The 24,086-nt window shown below is 34.3% G+C and overlaps 3 protein-coding genes across 4 annotated transcripts; 2 read left to right on the forward strand and 1 right to left on the reverse strand.

Annotated features, from left to right (window-relative positions):
* The first annotated feature begins 5,547 nt into the window (after window positions 1-5,547).
* Window positions 5,548-8,427, forward strand: LOC129903375 (uncharacterized). Its single transcript, XM_055978910.1, has 4 exons — window positions 5,548-6,736; window positions 6,875-7,008; window positions 7,251-7,902; window positions 8,253-8,427. Exons 1-4 carry the CDS (start codon window positions 5,716-5,718, stop codon window positions 8,375-8,377), a joined length of 1,932 nt encoding a protein of 643 aa, XP_055834885.1. The 5' UTR covers window positions 5,548-5,715; the 3' UTR covers window positions 8,378-8,427.
* Window positions 8,428-12,838: 4,411 nt separating this feature from the next.
* LOC129902304 (uncharacterized) lies at window positions 12,839-16,798 on the reverse strand. Of its 2 annotated transcripts, none has more exons than XM_055977489.1 (4): window positions 16,648-16,798; window positions 16,282-16,376; window positions 14,854-14,993; window positions 12,839-14,169 (listed from the first exon to the last, which is right to left on the reverse strand). In XM_055977489.1, the coding sequence occupies exons 1-4, from the start codon at window positions 16,675-16,677 to the stop codon at window positions 13,403-13,405; spliced, it is 1,032 nt and encodes a 343-aa protein (XP_055833464.1). In that variant the 5' UTR covers window positions 16,678-16,798; the 3' UTR covers window positions 12,839-13,402. The 2 variants fall into 2 exon arrangements, with proteins under 2 accessions (XP_055833464.1, XP_055833463.1); XM_055977488.1 differs by having other exon boundaries at window positions 12,841-14,169; window positions 14,854-15,128; window positions 16,648-16,797.
* Window positions 16,799-16,872: 74 nt separating this feature from the next.
* On the forward strand, window positions 16,873-23,759 carry LOC129902307 (cytochrome B5). The gene is made up of 6 exons (XM_055977493.1): window positions 16,873-17,040; window positions 17,125-17,169; window positions 21,984-22,016; window positions 22,105-22,260; window positions 23,042-23,097; window positions 23,194-23,759. The coding sequence occupies exons 1-6, from the start codon at window positions 17,001-17,003 to the stop codon at window positions 23,548-23,550; spliced, it is 687 nt and encodes a 228-aa protein (XP_055833468.1). The 5' UTR covers window positions 16,873-17,000; the 3' UTR covers window positions 23,551-23,759.
* The last annotated feature ends 327 nt before the right edge of the window (window positions 23,760-24,086 follow it).

A 24,086-nucleotide genomic window follows, 5' to 3' on the forward strand; every position in this document is an offset into this window, starting at 1 on the left:
GGAAACTATTGTTTTTTTTTCTTTCCCGTTGTTTACGTTCCTTGTATGCCACTAATGGAATATCTATTTACTCTATAATAATCTAATTAAAAAATCATAACATATATGCATGTAGCACATGTTCATACTGTTTAGGAGAATTAAAGAAGTAAGAAAATGACATGAATTAGCAAATATATATTAGTTAATTAATATATATAGCTATAGTTTAAGTTAATTCTCACTTGCGACAAATCTTTTCTAGTAATTAATATACATAGCTATAGTTATCCAGAATTTGTATAATTAAGCTCCCAATTATATAAATTCAAAATTTGTTTGTATAAATACAAAATTTCCTAATTGAATAAATCCAGATTTTGTATATGCTTACCCTACCATGTATATAATTATAATATTGATGCATTTGATTTGTATAAATTCTGAAAAATTCTTAAAATGTATAAATACAGAATTTGTATATTCTCATCGAATTATACAAACGGATATGTGAATTATACAAACAGCTGCTATAGCTATGGTTACGAAATGTAATTACCTAAAATATAGATATTTCGGCCTATTAAATTTTTTATAGTAGCTATTTATGAAATTTTCACTAATATAAAACTGAAGAAAGTAGAAAATTGCATTGATGTTCATTTTTTGAGTATTGGGCTTTCTCTTTCAATAACTAGTCTCTTATTATAGACCTAGAGCCCGTTTGGGTGGGCTTAAAAAAAGTAACTTTTATGTATGAAGTGCTTTTAGAATTTTAAAGTGCTGAAAGTTATTTTTATAAATAAGTAGTTGAGTGTTTGGATAAAAGTGCTTAAATGAGGAAAATTATGTGAATTTTAGGGTTAAAAGAATAAAAGGGGTAGTTTGGGAATTTAGTTAAAATATAAGGGATATAAAAGTAATTTTCATGGTCAAACAAAATGACTTTAAGCACTTAGAAAAAAAAAGTTAGGAATCCTAACTTTTCATTTTTGATTGATTTTAAGAACTTTCTGGCTTAAAGTTAGCATTAGACAAACACGTCCAAAAGTTGAAAAGGGGCTTTAAGTTGGTTTTGACCAACTTAAAGCCAATCCAAACGGGCTCCTAGTCTTGGGCTTTTCTTTTGTTAATTACGTTGGATTGGATTATCGTTGAACATCAAAATTGACCAGAATGCCCTTTGCTTGTGTTTTCTGGAAAAAACAATTATTGGAAAATAAGTGTGTTTATTTTTTTTTTAATGTTTGATAAGTAAGTAAAAAATTAATCCCAAAAATATTTATATGTAATTTAATAAAATATTATAGGGTTGAGATAGGGTCAGGGTGGGGGCATTAGATGGGTGGGTATGAAACAATATGAAATTTGTTTTTTTCTACTTGTACGAGGAAAATCATTTTTTCTCATTTTTAAAAAACTCTCTTTTCTAAAAAAAAAAGGATTTTCAAAATACTTTAATCAATCAAACGTAGAAAATTGACAAATATTTTGCTCCGTAACAAACGCACCCCATATCACTAAAATTAATAGAAGTTTTGCTTTGGTCAAGGGACATATTGTTGTTTGATTAAAATATTTTCCTTCATATTGTTATTTTGATACTCGATTTGCCGAATTATATGATTAGATATCAGTAAAAGCCCCCAAAAAACTCTTAATGTAGAATGATAATGTTCATTCTGAGCCAATTCTATACTATTTTTCCCAAAATATATCATATCATTATGAACATCACTACACCTCATATGCATTCTTTATTTGTTCGATCGGCTATCAACATGAGATTTTATCACACACCAGCACATGTAAATCATTTTTAAGGGAAATATATATACCTTAGATTTGTCCCTTTTCCTTAGTTTTGCGTGATTAGCTAATTAAGATTACATAGATGAGGCTACTTGCATCACGAGTTTAGAATTAAAGCAGCTTATATAATCCACGCCTAATTATAATTGATTAGTTATAAAGAAAGCTTAATAATGTATGGTTCCCAAGAAATTTATACAGATGTCCTTCTCCGAACTATGTGTTAATACTAAATCATCATGATAAATTGGCACGAGTGATACAGTATTAGTCGCAAACCTTAATTAATTATACAAATTAACCAAGATTACATACCAGCCTTTTGCTCTAATTAATTCGTTTATTAATAATCTAGCCGCATTTTCTTGAGACCTTCCCCTTTTGTACTTGATTCTTTTTTGTTTATTTACGAGGGAAAGAGGGACCACAATTTCACTTACGGATATAAAGGGAATTATGTCTATATATATACATAAATATATTATATGTCGCCCTTCAAACACACATTTTTTTTCAGATATACAATTTATAGAATATCTTAACAAGATTTACAGTTGTTTGAAAGTTTTCCATAACTTTAGGGCCTATTTGACCAGAGTGATAAGGGATCACTAATTCTAGAATAAATTTTAGAATGAATTTATCCATATTCAGTTAGGATAAAATCGTACGATAACTTATCCTGTGATTGTTATGTTATTTTTATCGTATATTGATGGTGGAATAACAATTTTGAGATAACTAATTCTAATTAATTAATCCGAAGATAACTAATTGCTCAACCAAATGAGCCTTAAGATTTCATGTAGTACATATTGTTAGGAACGAAAATAATTAGATGTCATGCGGAAGCTAGCAACGCAAACCTCAAAAGACCATAACTAAGAAGACAAACGAGAAATATACCAAAAGAGACACAAGCGTTTAATGTGATTCGGTCAACCGACCTACATCCACAAGAGGAGATGAGCAATCCACTATAAATATGAGAGTACAAAATATCGAGAGAAATAACCTCACACAATTCACTCCAAATATAAAGAAGTTCACACAAGTGATAACGTATCACTTGTATCTCACAGTTTCTTCCCCCACACAAAACTCTCAAAGCCCCTTAGGACTACATTGTGAATGCTACCAAGTTAAAAGGAATAAGCCTCTATTTATAGAGTCATAAACTTTTTTCTATAAGAAAAAGGACTAGTCAAATATGAAGACATTGTGTTTTCTTTTTATGAAAAGAAAAACCTAATTATACTAAGAAAGTCAGGGCAAACACTCAACAATTCTCCCCCTTGACTTGAATTTCTGGCAAAATAAATTTGTTCCATCTTCTTCACATAATCTTCAACAAGTTGCATCTCCATCTTCATAATCTCCTCTGCAAAGTCTATGTCTCGGCATAGAGAACTTCTCTGGAAAATTTCTCCAACAAAAATCTTTATTACTGTCAAAAAAGTTGCAGCTAGAACTGAACTCGCCAAGATGAACACCCGTTTTTAACTTTGCTCTGATACCACTTGTTAGGAACGAAAATAATTAGGTGTCACTCGGAAACTAGCAACGCAAACCTCGAAACACCATAACTAAGAAGACAAAAACGAGAAATATATCAAAAGAGACACAAACATTTAACGTGGTTTGGTCAACCGACCTACATTCACAAGAGGAGATGAGCAATCCACTATAAATATGAGAGTACAAAATATCGAGAGAAATAACCTCACACAATTCACTCGGAATACAAAGAGGTTCACACAAGTGATAACGTATCACTTGTATCTTATAATTTCTCCCCCCTCCCCCTCCACAAAACTCTTAAAGCCTCTTAGGACTACATTGTAAATACTACCAAGTTAGAAGGAATAAACTTCTATTTATAGAGTCATAAACCTTTTTCTATAAGAAAAAGGACTAGCCAAATATGAAGACATTGTGCTTTCCTTTTAGAAAAAGAAAAACCTAATTATACTAGGAAAGTCAAGGCAAACACCCAACACATATATCATCATTATTCATTAGAGCTCGTTCCAAGTTAAACCTAATCCTTTGAAGTTTCTTGACACATTTATATTAATAATATTGAGATGGAAAGAGAGTCAAAAATACTTCTTTATCATGCAAAGTATTTTAATTATACCTGGTATTCTTTGGGATTTTTGTTCATACCTTTGTTAGCAAATCTTTTTGTAGTTGCTTCTTAGCAAACACCTACTATAAGTTTTAGATTCTAGAAAAAGTAGTTTACTGATTCCATATGAATCATTATACATACTAAGTGGATTTTGTACATAGATACAAAAATTCTGTCAAACTTGTAAGCAAAACAATAACTTCGTACCTAGAAGCTGTTAATTGAAAGGATCATTGACACTAAACCACAATAATATAACTTCCGTTACATTATATTTAGCAACAATAATAAATATGAATATTTATAATTATCTCTTTATATAAATGTCTCTAAAAGCTACTGTGTATGCAGTGACACTAACTCAATTAATACTCTTTTTATCTGTTTTTGGATCTAAATGTAATAGAGTTAAATGGTGTTTCAGAATCAGGTAGAATGGGTCATGAGATTTATTTCCTCATTCTTGTCAAAAACATTTACTGCATGCAACTATATCAAATGATATATACCTGAAGCCAGTGACAAGGAATCTTTTTATCATAGTATAAATTCATTTTATAAAAAAACAGAGTGTACATGTGACAGGATTCACATAATTAGAAACCCTGTTACCTGCCACAATAATTATGCAAATTACTGTTTTCTTGTTTTATAGTATTTTACATGTGAATTTAGAAGACTCACTTTCAACCTTTTCACGTATCCCCATTTTTTTAAACACATAAGACAAAATAACTTTTTTACCCAATATACCTAACAGTAGGAAGGTAAACAAAAATCTTAAATTAATTTTATAAAATATAGAAAATTAATTAGGTACGATCCAACTTTGCTAACGGCAGCAAGTTGCACTTCAAATGACCCCCAAAAAAAAGAGGACTTTTGTTTACTAAATTTTGAATACCATAATGAATGCTTATGCCCAGTAATGAATATTGATATGTAGGAAAAACCAACAGTATCACTTGAAATGAAACTCTTTTTAACAGTAAATGTAAACTTATATGATAAAGTATTAAGTAATTATTGGTGGATTTAAATATTATATGCATCGATAGGTAAAAATTTAATATTGAGTAACTCTATCCAAGCGTAAAGGCTTAGATAAATAGGAAGAGATCACATAAAGTTATTGTCATTATTGAGATTTTCAATATGATATCTTATGATTCTCCACTCACTTCATTGACCGCTAGACCAAAATTTTGAGTGCGCTATATGTAACAAACTTTTACACCATTATTGTATTTTAATCAACTATATCATATAATTTGCCTTAATTTCGAGGTTACTAATTTCACATTCTATAATTTCGAGGTTACTAATTTCACATTCTATGATCATTTATTTATAATTTTCTTTCATGTGATCTAATAGTGAAAAAATCTTTTAAAGTGTCAATATATAATATTTTATTTATTTTAATTTGTTTATTTTAGTTACTATTTGTATACAGTAAAAAAATATCATTTTTATCATAATTTTCTCAAATAGTTTCTAAGTATTTTAATTGTTAATTATTAAGACTTATAGTACTGAGCATTAGTTAGTTCAATCCTCATATGCCGAATCAAATTAAAACAAATTGAAATCGAGAAGACTACTAAGTTGCTAGATAAATATTAAATCTTCTCATGTATGTTTCCACTTCCAAAAGGCCACAACTTTGACCAATATCCGATACCAAGCTGCTAATTATCTCCTATGTATTCACTTGCAAATTTCACCATAAATACACACTAAAAAACCCTAGAGTACTACACTGAAATTTCTCTTCAATTGCTTCTTCCATGAATATTTCTCTCAAGAAAAAAGAAAAAGTTCCAATTACCACCATGCCTAGTTTGGATGAGAAATGTTGCTATAATAACCCTTTAGGATGTTTCTTTTGCATAATGAAGGAACCAAATTCATCAATTAGAAGCAATGGAATCAAGAACTACTTTAAAAGAATGCCTTTGATTGATGAAGATCAAGAACTTGTGCTAGTATTAAGTGGCCTTTGGACCATGGCAATGTCACAACCAAATGACAAAGAGCTTCCATCCTTAGGCATTTTTGAATGCATGAAAAGTCTAATCAACAAAGGTATAAATCAAAAATCTTGGCTTCAAAAAAATCAGAACATTTATATTCCTTATTACGCTTCTCATATTATTGGTTCTTATACAATGAACAATGCTGAGTTTGCTATTAAAGCATTGGATTGTGGTGTTTTAGTCCCACTATTGGAGCTTTTGAGAGGAAAAATGACTTGGGTTGAACAAAGAGTGGCTATTAGAGCAATTGGTCATTTAGCAAGCTATGAAAAGACTTTCAAAGATGTAGCAATTTATGAAGAAGAAATTGTGAAATTAGCCATGAAATTGGCTTCCACATGTCTTGAAGTTGTGTACAAAGAGTTTGTTGGTGTGAAAGATTTAAATATGAGGTTGAAATATCATTGTGATTTGTTGACTAGAGGAGTTGGAGGGCTAGAAATGGAAAATAGTAAAGCTGAGGAATGGGCTAGTCAACTTCAATGTTGGAGTTTGCATCTTTTAAATTGCTTTGCAATTAAGGAAAGGTGTTTAAATCTCATTTGTGATCAAAATTTCTTGAAGGACTTAAGTGAAATGTGGGGTGGATTGGCTAATGATTCTTCACCAGGAGGGGTTGGATTAATTAGAGTTTTGTGTTATAACAAAGATGGAAGAAGATGTATAGCAGAATCAAAGGATGTAATCAAGAATCTTTGTAATCTTTCAAGATCTTCAGATGATTGGCAATATATGGGAATAGATTGTCTAAAATTGCTTCTCGCCGATTCAGGTACTGTTAAATTATGTGACCATCTCATCTAAAAAATATTTTACCGTCAATTATATATTTGCTACACCGCCTTATCTAATAGCTTAAGTTGTTCGAGAACATGAGTTTAAATTATTTAGTTATATTATATCTCAACAGGTACAAGGTACAAAGTTCTTGAAGTGGCTTCCATGTGTCTTATTGATTTGGTTGAACTTAGGACCCTTGGAGGCAGATCAAATGTTGGTAATACAATCACAAGAACTCTTCTTGCAGATTTCAAACAAAGAAAGGTAGTGAAAATTACTTAATCATATTTTGTCTCAATATGTCCCATTATGTATGAACTTGATTTTCTTTTTTAAGGGTCAAACACGTAAAAGTATTTTTTTATTTTGTGGGTGATAATGAAATTTGAACTCAAGACCTTTTACCCACTTTGATACTATGTTAAATTACCATCTCATTTAAAAATTAAAATTGTGAACACATGCAGTATGTTTAATTATATATTAATTATATTATGTCCTAACAGGTGAAAATCAATAATATTGGTATTCAACAAGTGCTTGAAGAAATATGGAGTTTGAAAGTAAGGAAGAAAAGGGAGCAAAATATGAGTGATGAGAAACTTGAAGATAAAAGGGTAATGGTGAGTTTGATGAAGCAACAAGGGAACAATAGTTTTTGGTTAGGGAAAATTGAAGAAGCAATGATGAAATATAGTGAGGCTTTGGAGTTATGTCCATTGAGATTTAGAAAAGAAAGAATTGTGCTTTATAGCAATAGAGCACAATGTAAATTGTTATTAGGAGAGGCTAATGATGCTGTTAGTGATACAACCAAAGCTTTATCACTTTCATCTCCAACTAATTCACATGCCAAAAGCCTTTGGAGAAGATCACAGGCATATGATATGAAAGGATTGGCTAAAGAGAGCTTGATGGATTGTATTATGTTTGTTAATTGTTGCTTTAAAATGGATTGTTCTTCATCATCATTAATGAAGAAAAATATGAGAATCCCTTATTATGCAGTTAGAATGATCAACAAGCAAATGGAATCAACTTGGTTATTTAAAAATGCTCAATTGAAGGCTTTTGTTGATCTTAGTGAAAAAACAAATCAACCACATGATGTCATGAGAGCTACAAGAATTCTATTGCAAAAGAAGGGTTTCATTGAAGGTATGTTTCAATATTTTGTTTTATAGAAAGTTATGCAAGTAAATATGCACCGACAGTATATAACATTTTTATTAAAGTGACCCGCAATAATAGTAACTCTCATGGATAGACCTAATTCAGCAACTCCCTAGAAAATAAAGTAAATAACCTATTGTGATAAATAAATTATTTACACTGTCAGTGCATATAAGTTAAATTTTGTACCTTCTTAAGCTAGTTTAGTAGTCCAAATGTACATATGTTTATAAATGTAACCTTTTTTGCAAGCTTTTCAAATTTATCATGTATATGTGAGATTATATCTTATGTGCACATGAACCCCTTATCTATATTTTTTTTTTCATTTTCAGGTCTTTCCAGTATATCAGAAGAACATCAACTGATTGAAAAGGGTGAAATTAGTAGGAGAAATCTGAAAATTAAGAACAAGGAAAGACAGAAAAATGTATTCACTCAGTCAGTGCAGTGTAACTAGACATAATTAATCCACTTGTTTCATGAATCATAGGATTAAAAAATTTGCCCTCTTTCAATATATATTACTTACTTTATATATATGCAAATATGATCGTGTTTACTTTTTTATATTATGAACTTTCTTAGTAAAAATTTTGACTGTGCTACTGATAAAGTATTCGTCTTATCTTTAATATTAGAAGTATCGGGTTTGAGTCCTGAATATATAATTATTAGGGAGACTTTGTGGTGCTAATTCAAATTAATTGAACTCCGACAGCGAATAGAAAACCATCCAAAAAAAATACTTGAGAGACTGCTCAGTGGACAAGATGGAATTGGAATATAATGAAGTAAACAAATTTAGCTTCTGTACCAGAAACTATTTATTTTGTTCTGAAGAAGTTGTGATGAGGAATCAGTGGGATGGACCACAAATCCACATTGTATTTATTTAGTATACTAGTTGAAATAATTAAGGAATTTCAGCTAATCAAAATGGAGAGTAACTAATCAACTTGTAGTGATATCCAAACAATTAATCCACTATTTCTTTGATCTTGTCTTTTAGTACGTACTTTCTATAGGTTATAAACAGTTTCTTTCTGACTTGATTAATTCGTTAATTATTAGCTCATTCACCACCTTCTACCAGTTGGGAGCATCTATTCTACAACAACATATTTGGTGGTAATTCCGCAAGTGAAGTTTTAGAAAAGAGTGTGTGTGCACAGCTGCAACCTTATTTTTACCTTATCAAGATAAAGAGATTATTTTCGATAAATCTTCGATTCGAGTAAGGTATCTCAAAAATAAAGTAGCTCAAGCAAATGTAATATCAATAAAGCTAGCCCATCATTTCATTAAAAAAAAAAACTTAACACGATCAATAATATTTTTTATTTTTCTTGCAACTGATCTGCGTTAATTAACTTCTCTTTTGAATTAAAAGTTTATCAGAAACAATATCTTTACCTTATAAAAATAGTGCAGTAAGGATAAGGTTTATGTATATTTTATCATCTCCAAACATCACATATGAAATTTATTATACTGAATATATTATTGTATGAAATTACACGTGTTTTATCCTTCAGGTTCCCAATCCCACTTATTAGTTAGTACTTAGTAATTAGTATTGTATAGTGAATGTTTACATGTAATTCTCAGATAGTGTAAAAATTCTTTTAAAGTTGGACCATTGTTAGGCATGTTAGTGGATAAAAACTGTTACATGCAGATTCATATAAAGAATTAACAAGGCTTTGTTGTCAAACTAAGCACACTCTTTTTTTTCTTTTTCCATTTTTTCCGGGTGAAAACATATAAAAAGACTAATAATTTCACTGTCAACTTTTAACCTACTTTGTTTTGGTAAACTTTTTGAACTTTAAGGATATTTAACAACTTCTTGAAACTTATTTATCTAGTTATAATTTTTTTAGAAAGGACAATCTGATGCACAAAATATCTCGAATTAGTAGGGTCAAGAGAATATACCTCATTCTAAGAGATGTGATCAGACAATCTATCTTAATGCAATATTAATAACTAGTTCAACGACTACAAACCGTGACTATAACTATGTATATGTAAATTTCTAAGTAAGGCTTTTTCCAATTGGATATGTTAAAAAATATGGTAGTGTCACCCTTTTTTTACTTTCTTTCTGTCACCATGGAGTTTATCTGGACATTAAGTTAGGCAGCTTTTGACCAAACTAATTAATTCTAAATAATTTGAGGTGGATATATGAATCTTTCACCCTTTTTTTACTTTCTTTTTGTCACCATGGAGTTTATCTGGACATTAAGTTAGGCAGCTTTTGACGAAACTAATTAATTCTAAATAATTTGAGGTGGGATATATGAATGTTTCTCTAATGACCCGTTAGGTAATTTTGAGAAAGAGTCCTCCTCCTTTCATAGAAGATCCTTTTCGTAAATTTAAGTTAAAAAATTTGAATCTTTCGGTAACTTCGGTTAATTAGTTGAGGGATAATTTTAGAGAATTAATTTAATTGGTGGGCTAAAGTGTTAATTTATTTAATACTTATATCACTTTTTTTATATTTAATAAAATAAGTTCCTCCAAAATGAAAAAAAAAATAAAAAAATAAAATAAAATAGGTTAGTAGGGTTTGTAGTATATGATTAATTTAAAAAAGAAAAAGAAGGAAATAAATAATAATAAAAGAGAAGGAAAATAAATAAATATATATATATATATATAATAAAAAAAAATCTGATGGCATTAAGCCATCAGATGTAAGCGAGAAAACGAGAAACGATTACAGAAATTGGAAAAAAAAAATACGGAGGAAGAAAGAAAAGAAAGGGGAAAAAGAAAAATAAAGGAGAAGAGAAAAATAAGGATTTTCATTCCAAAGCGTCAAGGTAATTATTCTCATCCTTTTCATTAAATTTTTATGTGATTATGAACATATTAGGGTATATTAGTGGAGAAATAACGCTAAAATAAGAAAATAAAACCCTAGGATTCTTCACATAAAATCCTGATTTGGGGGTCGAATAACGATCCGTTTTAGCTGAAATTTGACATGTGAGTTTATTTTATCATGAATGAACATAATCAGAAAGAAAATTTCATATTTGACTTCAATGACTCGGGATGACTTTTTGATCCAATTTTTGATCCAAAAATAAATATAGCAATATGGGTGTCATTGGATTCGTATTTTTATGAAGATTATGTATTTGAATAAATTTCGATCGTTCGGAAGCGTTACGAAACTCTCAATTTTTAAAGTGATTATTCAATTTAATTGAGATTTAACCCTAGTTTTGAAATTCAGAAAATATGGGAGTTGACATGTTAAGTGACATCAAGATTAGGAACGTGTTTATAGATTTGCTTAAATTTTTGGGTATAGGCTAGACATATGGTAATAAGAGTATTGTTAGTTTCGAAATCTTATTGTGATTATTTATTTGACTAGATTACGTTGCTTTGGAGGCCCAAGTCCCGGAGTGATTGCTTGATTAATTAAGGCAAGTGAATTTCTAAACCTTAGTTTAAGCTTGTAGATGCTTGTATTTTCGTGTTATGTGTACTGGGGAGTAATGGGAATTGGACTGGGTTATTGGCTGTATGATTGGCCTTAAAAATGAAGATGAGGGGTATAAAATGGTGATCTAATGACATGTATTGGTGGAATTGATATGTTGTGATTATGGGTTTATTTTGGACATGTGAAATAACTATGTTGATGTGAGATAGAAAAAATTATTGTTGTTGTCATGTTGTTATCGTGAATTATATGAGCATGAATTGATTGCATTGGTTCTGACATATTGTGTAGAGACTGAAAATGATATGAAACAAAAAGGATCGGGTCACACGCTTCGTAGCAGGTATTATGAAACAAAGGGGTCGGGCTACACGCTCCGTGACAGGATATGTATATTGAGGGGACGGGCCACACGCTCCGTGACAGGTAACATGGACAGAAATGTCCCACATGGGTTCCAGACTGTAATTCAGCGGATGTGTACCAATATGACAGACATGCATCATCTCATTGCATTGCATCACATTTTATTGATATTTGTGAATCGTGTTTACCTCTTTATTGCTCTGTATATGCTGAACTTGACTTGATATGATTCATTGATGAGACTATTGATGAGTATTCGTGGATTGTATTAGTGTTATTATTGTACAAATGTAGAGTTGGCTGGTTTTATGCAAGTTGTAGTTAAGGAGGTTCGGTTGGGAGGACAGGAGTACTTGTATCTATTGAGTTTTGCTTAGTTTTTGTTGTCCACTTGCTGAGTACCGTATTGTTTGATACTCACCCCTTGCTTCTACACTTGTGTAGGTTGTGAGCCCGGACTTGCTTGATCTCCTAATGTTTCCACCACATCCGAGGCTATCATTTCGAGTGTTGAGGTAGTTGTTACATCCATCGAGCGGACACCTCTTACTCTTTTATTATGTTTTAGTCCTATTCTAGAAACAAAGACATTGTGTCTTTATTTCTTTTCGTACTTCGATAATATAATAGTGGTTTGTACACATGACAACCAGTCTTGGGGGAATTTGAGATTATTTATTAGTCTTTGAATAAGTTAAACCTCGCTTTATCTCAATTACTTCCGCATTCACTTTCCGTTGAATTTTAAGCTGACTTGTCTCGATGGATTGAGACGAGTGCCATCACATCCGAATTCGGATCGTGACACTTTCACCTATCATATTACTTCATATGAACTTATCTCAAGCAAATAGCATACAAATAAAATACTAAAAATACGTTATATTTCTGTTGATATATAAATCTCTAAAAGACTAAACAACTCCTAAAAAATAGACATGACACAAAACAAAAATGCTAAGATGACTAAAATATATTTTCAATGAAATCTTAGATGTTCCTTTGTTTCAGATATGTAAATCTAAAGAACAGGTACTGCATTTGACCTAGCTTAACTAGTCCAGTAACCGAGAATCTCCGAGGGTCAATGGTGCACAGTTCAAAACTAAGTGGATAATGACTCCTTGTTCTATCTTCTCTACTTAAATATCAGGATTTTATTTGTAATAGAGTTCTAAGACTTGTGATGCGCTTAGTACATCATGCATTGTACTCTTAAGCAAGAGCAGTACAATTGCCCACTCTTAATTGAATGATTATTCAATTAACTGAATAATCAATCACAAAAAGAGCAGTAACTGAATAACAAAGCACAAAAAAAAACAGGATTTTGATTTAACAGTCATGAGTTCATCCTTTCAATTGATGCATTTCTTTCCTGCCTTGTTCAATATTACCATTCGTCGTCTGAGCAAAGTTCAACTATTTCTAGAGCTCAGAACAATGTTTTCTTGTTATTTAATTCCTAATTGGTCAGTCATAATTGTTGAGAACTGAAAGAGAACCAGATATCATCACCAAAATTAATGTAGCATTCTGTGCTGGCCTTGAGCAATGGCTGATGATTGTAAACACCTGTTTGCTTATATGGTTGTTCAACAACTTATATATGCATCCATCGTCATAATGATCTTAGCTCCACTGCCCTCAATCCTCTTCATCTACTGGAGTATACCACGATGGTATGTGCTCTGAATTGCTCAGTCTGTAGTTCAGCAGAACCTCTTCATCACAAAGTGCCCTAGTAGTCACGAGAACAAGTGTCTTCAGAACTGGGACATTTGATTCATTGCTGCTGGACTTCCATGATTTGAACCTAAAGCTGCCAAATTTCATCGTGTCTGTTTCTTCACCGTTTCCAAATGAAACATTAGGTATATAGGGTCTCATGTCCTTCTCAAGAAGGGGAAAATTATAAGGGTATATCATTACATTGGGGACCATGCCTTTGGCTGGGTGGTTGGCGAAATGAGCCAAGGCTAGAGGGTTTCTCCTTTCCAACACTTCAAGGTTGCCTCCAACATGTGTTCCATCTAGGTCAGAACCTTTATCATCAGCTTGCATAGTGTGCTTAGGTTCAAGAAGACGAGTCCACTCCCATATTTCACGAGATTCACCACCAGCACCCCAGGGCTGGGGATTGATCAGAGTCCCATCATACCGTGTGATCAAATGAGAATTTTGGGCATCAACTCTAGGGTACCCAGGAATATAGTGGTAATATGCTGGAGGGTAGACTACTCCAGGATAGAATGCTATGACAGAACCAATATTGGCTTCACCTTGTAAGAATAAACCCTTCCCAGCATCCTCATGGGGAATTTGAGATGATTTGACCTCGAGAGTGTAGCCCATAAGATCCTTTAACCTCTGTGAAACCTCTGTGTGTTGCAATCCCTTGGTTTCAGGTACAACTGTGCTGAAATTTTTATCAGTAATCAAAAACCAGGGTGATGCAACTACGAAGTCACTGCAAAGAACAGATGAAATACAATTTATGCAAAACTACCATAGACTAAGTGATTACCCGCCATACGGGGCAGGAGTAGCATATTTCAGTGTCTATCTCAATGACTAATTTTTTTAAATCTTTGATAGGACAATACTCAATAATGAAAAGGGAAAAGGGACAAAAATGACCCTCAACTATGGAAAATATAACAACTTTGCCTCCCTTTGAATTTGGTTTTAAATATGCCTTTATCATTCTTGGAATGGCGTAGATTTGCCCCTCAACTATGGTAAATAGAACAAGTTTGCCCTCCATTTGGATTTGATCCCAAATATGTCCTTATCTTTGGAGAACTTACTCAAATTTATCTCTTGAAACTAACAAGGTTTGATATAAGAATGAAGCGGATGAAGTAGCGGTATTAACAAATATTATTACATATATCCTGGAATATATAGCCAAAGAATTTTAATGACAACATGAAGCAAGGTGAAGCAATGTCATGATAGAGCCGAAGCAAGATAGCACATGGTTGCCAACATGCACACTGAAGTTGGGTTGCAAGTTAAAATGCCAAACAAGTTTTCACAACCCCCCAACTAGGAAGTACACGAAAAATTGAGCTTAAGATGCAGCTGATTCTTACCAGTTTGGTCTTTTGCGAGAGGATTCCCACCAACAGCAAGACCAAGGCCACTACTACGGGGAGAAGAATTTGGTGTAGTTGGTGATGTGGCCTGATTGTCTTTGACCTTTTGATCCAGGAGTAATATGTCATCCATATACCTGCAAAAATTTGAAACCTGAGAATGCACATTCTCATGGACCTGCTTCTGTTGGTCAGCTAAGGAGGCTTTGTTAGCCATATCAATAATCTCCTCTGCATCAGCTTCTTCGGCATTCCTTCCTAAACGGTTGTAACTGAAAGTAAAGTTTCTCAGGGCAACATGAAACTACAGTAGTGAATCTATGCAAAAAGATACATTTAATTTCACAACCAAAGAAATATTAGTTAATTCTACTATTTATCAAACTGAGTGCCTCACGTTTTAGCGGCAAAGGAAGTTCAAAATGAGTCCCTCTGTTGGTTTAATTCCCCACTAAAGCATATTTCTGTACTTTCTTTTCATACTATTTTGATATGTTTTACTTGAGCCGAGGATCTATAGAAAACAGTCTCTATACCTTCACAAAGTAGGAGTAAGACTGTGTACACACCACCATTTCAGAACCCCACTTGTGGAATTATACTGGGTATGTTGTTGTGTTGTTATTGTTCTACTATTTATCAACGAGGGCAAGAAAATAAAGAAACTATCTCTCTCAATACTACCATAGTTCCTGCTGAAGTAGTAGGCCTATAAAGAAGAAACTAAAAGGAAAATGTGGAATAAGAACTCTGTAACCTCGGTCCCCAAGCAAATCCCTAATCATGAAAAGTAACTTAAAGAAAACATAAGGATGTGGCGCAACTTCATCTCACTGAGAACATGACCCTTGATAAGAGGGAGTCGGGTCGGGGATTAGGGTAGAAAGTTAGTTAGTAGTCATTTAGTATTATTCATTTCTTTCCCTTAATTTTAGATTTCTATCACTACGGGTTGTTTCACCTCGTTATTTGATTAACTTCTTGTTGTTTTGTTTATTTTTATTGCCTCTTTTTCACTGTCTGTTCAGCTAAGGGTTTTTCGGAAACAACCTCTCTAACTTCTCTAAGGTAGGGGTAAGATTTGCGTAACCTTCCCCAAAATTACATTGAATTTGTTGTTTTTGTTTGAACGTTTTGCAAACAGAAATTCAGAAATATCAAACAAGTTCTTCTTTCCCCCTTTGATAAAGTCCCAGCAAGTTGTTCATGGATCTATCAACAGTGAAGAAACCCCAATTTCACACTACATTATATTTCAATCATTCTTACCTATAGGTGAAGAGCAAAGTAAGAAAATGTTGAATAAAACAATATACTAATTTACAATGACAATATAAAGCAGCTACCCAATTAAATTGATTTCAATTTGTAAATCACCCCTTTTGTCTTCAGTTGGAAAGAGTAAAATAAACAAATAAATCTTACCTGGTGTAAAGGAAGAGGAGATTTATGTCAGCTTCAAACTGTAGAAGCCTCGATTCTCTAGCGAAAGTGGGACTTTTAGCAAGAATTTTCACCACCTGAAAATTGTATCCCGTAACAAAAAGAAATCAACGTTACTTAATTAACTGTCTCAATTCAACAAACAAATCCACACCCACATATGAATGACTTCAAAGATACTAAATGACGAAAAAAAAATTGAAATAGAACAAAATGTACCCATAAACTTGTTTGCCTGTTTGATTTGGTTTGGGAACAAGTTATCCGTGATTTGTTATCCCATCAAATTCATTTTAAAATTAATTTCAAAATTAGTTATTCCTTATCTCTCGTACCAAAAAAACGAACCTCTTGAAATTTGTGGAAGAGGAAAGCCATGGAAAGGTAGCTTAGCTCGATCGATGCCTGTTGCTCTTTTTGACTCCTGCTACCCACAAAGCTTCAACTTTGAGCTGTCGTAATTCCAAAGAGAAAATGGCAAAAATGGTCACTTATGTTTGGAGTAAGTTCAATGTGGTCTCTTAAATATACTCTATGCAATTTTGATCCTTTAAGTTCAACAAAAATAAAAAGAACAACACTGGGCTTTCTATAACTTGATCATTAACGGGCCTTACTCCAAGCCCAAACCGGTCAGACGAGCACAGTGACACTGCTGTAAATCTTTCTTCAATTGATTGATAATTCGTTGGACGGAAAAAATGGTGATGACAAACTTCAATGGAACCGGTATCGGTTTTGGTATGCATAAACTCCAATTTGTAAATCTCTCCGTTTTTACTTGCTTTCTTGTACTGATGCAAAAAAAATTGAAATCGTGTTTAGGTATTGGCATTGGTTGCGGATTCGGTGTAGGATGGGGTTTCGGAGGTTTGATTCTTTCATTTTCAAACTTTTTTGGGTTCTAAAATATCTTTTGTTTCTCTATTTGAGGTCTGTTTCAGTATTAGTTCAAAAGAAAAGTTTTCATCTTTATTGAGTCCTCGATTTCATGCTTATGAATTGGGGTAAACCAATATGGTATTGCAGAAAGCACAGTACTTAATCCGTATTCTGTAGCATCAGCTTGGTTTATTATGAACTAGATTAAAACGAACTATACATGAAAAAAATAAAAATATATATATATATATGATTAGTTTGTCGTGTATCCAAGTGCACAATTTCTCTAGTGTTTACAGCGCTGAAGCATTTGGTAGAATTTCATACATGTAGAGTCCAGATGTCAGAAGACCATGAACATATATTCAAAAAAATCTATACAACACTACTTCATAATGTAGAATGTGGTCATTGTTGCTGGAAATACATCAAAGATTTTTTAGAATGTGGTCAGTGTTGCTGGTATCTCCATTTTGTCCCAAAGTTGTTCAGAGATAGAAAAGTGCAAAAATAGGTGGCTGCTGTCTTTAATCTCTTTTAAGAGGAATAAACTAAAAGGAAAGATCAATACTTTTTGACATCTGCTTGGAAGGGGACATGTTAAAGCATCTATCCTCATGGAGAGGATTGTTTTTCTGATAGTAGCTATATCAAATGTGCATAGAGTACAACAACAACAACCCAGTGAAATCCCACAACATGGGGTCTGGGGAGGGTAAAGTGTATGCAGACCTTACTCCTACCAAGGTAGAACGACTGTTTTCGAGAGACCCTCGGCTCAATAGAGTACAAGAATTCAAAGCGTTATGTGAAAGCAAATAACGAAAGCGACACAGATAAAATAGAGTAATCAAAGTACAGAGAGTAGTATATAATAACAGAAATCAGAGCACAAGAAATTATAGTGCGCTAATGCGCCTACTAATAAGGAAGAATAACGAGATTTTGTACTAGCCTTCTACCCTAATATGGGTCCTCCACACCCTTCTATCTAAGGTCATGTCCTCGGTAAGCTATAACTGCGCCATGTCCTGTCTAATCACCTCTCCCCAATATTTCTTCGGCCTACCCCTACCTTTTCTGAAACCATCCATGGCCAACCTCTTACACCTCCGCACTGGGGCATCTGTGTCTCTCCTCTTCACATGCCCAAACCATTTCAGTCGCACTTCCCACATCTTGTCTTCCACCGAGGTCACTCCTACCTTCTCCCGAATAGCCTCATTTCTAATTATGTCGCTCCTAATATGTCCACACATCCATCTCAACATTCTCATCTCGGCAACATTCATCTTTTGAACGTGAGAGACCTTAACTGGCCAACACTCCGCCCCATATAACATATTCGGTCTAACCACCACTTTGTAGAACTTGCCCTTTAAGTTGTGGTGACACCTTCTTGTCACATAACACACCAGAAGCAAGCCTCCATTTCATCCACCATACCCCAATACGATGTGTGACATCATCGTCTATCTCCTCGCTGCCTTGCTTGATAGACCCAAGGTACTTGACACTATTTTTCTTTTGGATGGCCTGGTTACCAAGCCTAACTTCCGCGCCAACCTCCTGAGGTATCTCACTGAACTTGCACTCTAAGTACTCTGTCTTCGTCTTACTCAACTTAAACCTTTTAGACTCCAAAGTATGTCTCCAATCCTCCAGCTTAGCGTTAACTCCGCTATGAGTCTCATCGATCAGGACTATGTCGTTCGCGAAAAGCATACACCATGGCACCTCACCTTGAATTTGTCGCATCAATCCATCCATCACCAAAGCAAATAAAAACGGACTAAGAGTTGATCTATGTAACCCCATCACAATTGGAAAGTGCTCTGAGTCCCCTCCTACTGTCCTTACCCTGGTTTTGACACCCTCATACATGTCCTTGATCACCCTAATGTACGCCACAAGTACACCTTTAGCCTCCAAACATCTCCACAGTATCTCTCGTGGAACTTTATCGTAAGCCTATTCTAGGTCAATGAATACCATATGCAAGTCCCTCTTCCTCTCCCTATACTGTTCCACCAGTCTCCTCATAAGATGGATGGCTTCTGTAGTTGAGCGTCCCGGCATAAATTCGAATTGTTCTCTGAAATAGACACTCCTCTTCTCACCCTCATCTCCACTGCTCTTTCTCACACTTTCATAGTATGGCTTAGAAGTTTGATACCTCTATAGTTGTTGTTGCAGCTCTGGATATCCCCCTTGTTTTTGTATAGAGGGATCATTATACTCGACCTCCATTCTTCGAGCATCGTTGCCGTCTTAAAGATAACATTAAATAACCTAGTCAACCACTCCAAACCTACCGAGCTCGCGCTCTTCCAAAATTCCCCAGGAATCTCGTCAGGTCCAGTCGCTCTTCCCCAGCGCATCCTACGCACAACACCCTTAACCTCTTCGACCGTAATACTCCTGCAACACCCAAAATCGTGACATCTCCCCGTATGTTCCAAATCTCCCAACACAATCTCTTTGTCCCCTTCTTCATTCAAGAGTTTATGGAAGTATGACTGTTATTTCTGTTTAATGAGGGTCTCCTCTACTAATACTTTTCCATGCTCGTCCTTAATGCACTTCACTTGATTCACATCGCGTGTCCTTCTCTCCCGCGCCCGGGCTAGCCTGAATAATTTCCTATCCCCGCCTTTCTCTTCTAGTTCAGCATAAAGGCGTTCAAAAGCTGTCGTTTTTGCCGTCAAAACCGCCGACTTCGCCTCCTTCCTCCCTATCTTATAAAGTTTCCTATTCGTCCACTTCTCCACCTCATCCTTGCTTTCTATCAACTTCGCATACGCCATCTTCTTTGCTTCCACCTTCCCTTGCACTTCTCCATTCCACCACCAGTCCCCTCGATGCCGACTACGACTACCTGTCGAGACTCCCAACACTTCCGTTGCTATAACCCTAATACAACTAGCCGTCCTATCCCACATACTGTTCGCATCTCCACTACTATCCCAGGCCCCCATATCCTTCAATTTCTCTCTCATCTCCAGGGCACTAGCCGTGGTCAAACTCCCCCATCTGATCCTAGGTCGGTCATCCCTGACCTTTTTCTTCCTCGTCATCTTGATCCCTAAATCCATCACCAAGAGCTTATGTCGGGTCGTAAGGTTGACGATCGGAATGACCTTACAGTCTTTGCACAGACTTTATCATCCTTCCTAAGGAGTAAGAAATCTATCTGAGTCTTAGCCACCGAACTACGGAAGGTTACCAAGTGGTCCTCTTTCTTTGGGAAACTCGAATTGGCTATCACCAACCCAAAAGCTCTTGCGAAATCCAAAAGTGAAAATCCTCCTCCATTTCTGTCCCCGTAGCCAAAGCCTCCATGCACATCATAAGTTAGAAAATTTATAGATTTGCCTATTGAAGGCAGTGATAGCTAAATAAGTGGACCTGAGAATACTTTCGAAGCATGTTTTTTGTGAACTCTGCCAACTTAGAAACTGCTACTTTTCAGTAATGCTGATATTAAGGCAAGGAAAAAGGCATCTCGACAAGCCTCTGCGCTAAGCCTCCCAAGACATGTGATCTCAAGTATCCCTTGCTATAGATGATCCCTACCCTCCCTTGCTTTCTCTAGAGCTTAAGTGCATGGACAGATGTAGCATCAAAATTGTATGGAGTGTGTATCAGTTAGTCGACCAAGATGTTCCTTATCTATAATTTAGCTCCATGCAAATAGTAGATTTGGGAGGGAAGCCTTTCCGGAGATACCAAAGTGTTGCTGTTGGTGCCAGTCTAGAGCATGGGAGGCTGGTAGTCGTCATGATCTGAAGCGATTTGTAGGGGCAACCTTGGTTATGCCATGTTGGCACCGTTCTGGATTCTTATTCCTACCTTGGTTGATTTTTATGAAGTATTCCTACCTTGGTTGTTGATGACTTCCTAAAAAATAGAGGAAATCCTTGAATGTTCTATATGTCCCTAGGCATCAATCATCAGTGTTATTAAAAGTCATCGCTTCATTTCTTAAAGGGATGAAACAATGCGAAGTAAGGGGTTACCACTTCATGGGTAACCATGCGCTTCAAAGAAGTGTGCTTTCAAACAATGACACGTAAAATGATCCTAAAGAAAAGAGGATGTTCTTTGAAACTCAACTTTAGGAGTTGGAAGTACAGACAGTATTGTATCTTGGATGCTGAAATTAGTTGTCAGTTGCAATTTGATTATTACAGTTAGGGATGGCAATGGGTCGGGGCGGGTTGAGCTTAACCCGCAAATTTTTTAAACCGCCCCGCCTAACAATTTTTTCCATTTTCAATCCGCCCAAACCCGCCCCGCATAAATTTTTATGTTTTTTTAATTGAGTTTAATATGAAAAATAAAATTCAATTTTTTTTTTCATTTTTCGCTAATTAACTTCTCATCAACTAATTAATTGTTTTTAGTTAATATTTCAATAATTGTTTCTTAATGCTAATTAACTCTAATTAACATTTATCTAGTTTAAATTTTTTTTAAAAAGAAGAAGTTAAAATTAAAGTTAAAGTTTAATATAAAAAGGTTATATCTTTGATTCTTATAATTACAAAGATTTAATTTTCTTCGAATTCCTATTTGATACCTTAAACCCGCATGCCCCCCCCCCCCCCCCCCTCATTCTTTTCCTCAAGGGAGAAAGAAAAGGATATGCACTGTTCTACATTCACTTATTTTCTAAAAATATTTATCTGCTTACTCTTGTCGTAATTTGTTTCTTCACGTTTGTTACAAGTCCTCTTTTGGCAAAATACTCTTCTCTATTAGTATCATCTAACCTAATGTATAATCTTGTTTTTTTCCAGGCATGCCTTTGAATTTCTTGGGTCTTGGTGTAGGTAAAAACTGAATATAAGCCATGTTTCGTAAAATTATATCTCTGGTCCAAATATTTTTGATTTTATGTTTCACAATTATTATTTATAGGCGGCGGATGTGGGATTGGAGTAGGCCTCGGATGGGGATTTGGCTCTGCCTTTGGTAGCCAGTACAGGAACTCTAGAGTTACATTTGACGTCATGGATTTTATCAATAAGGAGCATAGTGAAGAAAGAGATTCAAAAGATCTAGCCAAAGGCAATCGAAAAACTCATGCTTCTCAGTAAATATACGCATCTTCTGATGATGCACTGATTGCCTCACTTCCAAATTTGTCAAAGTTGAACCACCAGTTCCATTCCAGCTATTACTTGGAAACATATGTAGTATCATTTGACAGCACTCTTTTTCTTTGGTGTGTATAATTTGTTTGCTTATGATGATTGGAAAAATCTGTACTTGAAGCTTTAGCTTAAATTGGAAACGAGAGGGAACTGGGGAGAGAAGAACGTAATTTTATCAAAATACACTGATAATGTAAACGTTGAAAGGGAGTCTTGAAGCAACAATAAAGTTCTCTCCGGGTGACCTATATGACATAGATTCAAGCCATGGAATCAGCCACTAATGCTTACATTATGGTAGATTGTCCACATTACACCCCTTAGGATGCGATCCTTTCATTAACCTACGTAAACGCGTGATGCTTTGTGCCCCAAGTTGTCCTTTTTTATGTAAAAGTCTTTTGCACTATTAATGCATAAAACATAAATCATTTCATCAAATAATGTCATTTTGTAGTTTGTACTGCTCCTTTTTTATGGAGGAGAAATATCGGCTGGGTGTTGAAGATCAGGTACTGACAGGTAGATACATACATATATGAAACAAAAATGGTAGATGGTAATCACATGGGATTCAACCTACCTACCTTTCCTCATTCTCTTTTTCTAGCTGACCAATAAATCCCCATACTCACTATAAATACTAAAAAACTCTATTCCATACCCCCAAAATATGGACACAGAAAGAATGTTCACCCTTTCTCAAGTTGCACAACACAAGTCAAAGCAAGATTGTTGGATAATCATCCATGGCAGAGTACTATCCTCCCCGGGACCATTACTAGCATGTTTGACTTAACTAACTGCTTTCTTGGGACATTGACTCTAAAAATATATGTTATGTTTATTTCAGGTAATAGACGTTACGAAGTTTTTGGAAGAACATCCTGGAGGAGAAGAAGTGTTGATTGAATCAGCTGGAAAGGATGCAACTAAAGAATTTGAAGATATTGGGCATAGTAAAGCTGCCAAGAACTATCTCTTGAAATACCAGATTGGATATCTTCAAGGCTATAAAATCCAAGATGATGATGATAATTTGTTTACTGATTGCTACAAAGAACCAATAAAGGCCAAAGAAATGGAAGCTTTTGTGATCAAAGAGAATTCCAAGCCCAAGTATCTGGTTTTTGTTGAGTATTTTGTGCCTTTTTCGGCTGCTGCATTCTTTCTGTATTACCGATATCTCAATGGAGCTCTCCAGCTTTGAACTCCCACAACAAAGGGATTGTCATATGATTTTCTTTAATATTTAGTGTTTTATTTCAACCTTCAAAAAGGGGGGAAACCCCATACATTGCTTGTGTTCTTAAGAAAGGTGATTCTGGAAAATGTACTCTGCAATATTACTCCCTCCGTCACAATTTATATGATGTAATTTGACTGAGCACAGAGTTTAAGAAAAAAAGACTTTTGAAACGTGTTGTCTAAAATAAATCATACATGTTTATGTGGCTATATATCATCTCATTATGGATAAAATGTGCTTTTTAAAGTTAAATTGTTACTAAAAATATACAACTGTGTTGATCTTTTTGGGTAACTAAAAAGAAAAGTGTCATATAAACTGAAACAAAGGGAGTGTTATTTTTCGTCATCCAAAGAAAGCTGGAGTTACTTGTGTTATTCTTGTTCAACGAGTTGATATTGAAAATAAACCATAAATTTCATTTCCAGAGCTTCTGATAAATTCTTTTTTTGAAGATACAACTGTTATTGTAGAAGTTCAATGGTGACAAATTGAAC

Source organism: Solanum dulcamara, chromosome 9 (genome assembly GCF_947179165.1).
Source record: "Solanum dulcamara chromosome 9, daSolDulc1.2, whole genome shotgun sequence".
Taxonomy (NCBI): domain Eukaryota; kingdom Viridiplantae; phylum Streptophyta; class Magnoliopsida; order Solanales; family Solanaceae; genus Solanum; species Solanum dulcamara.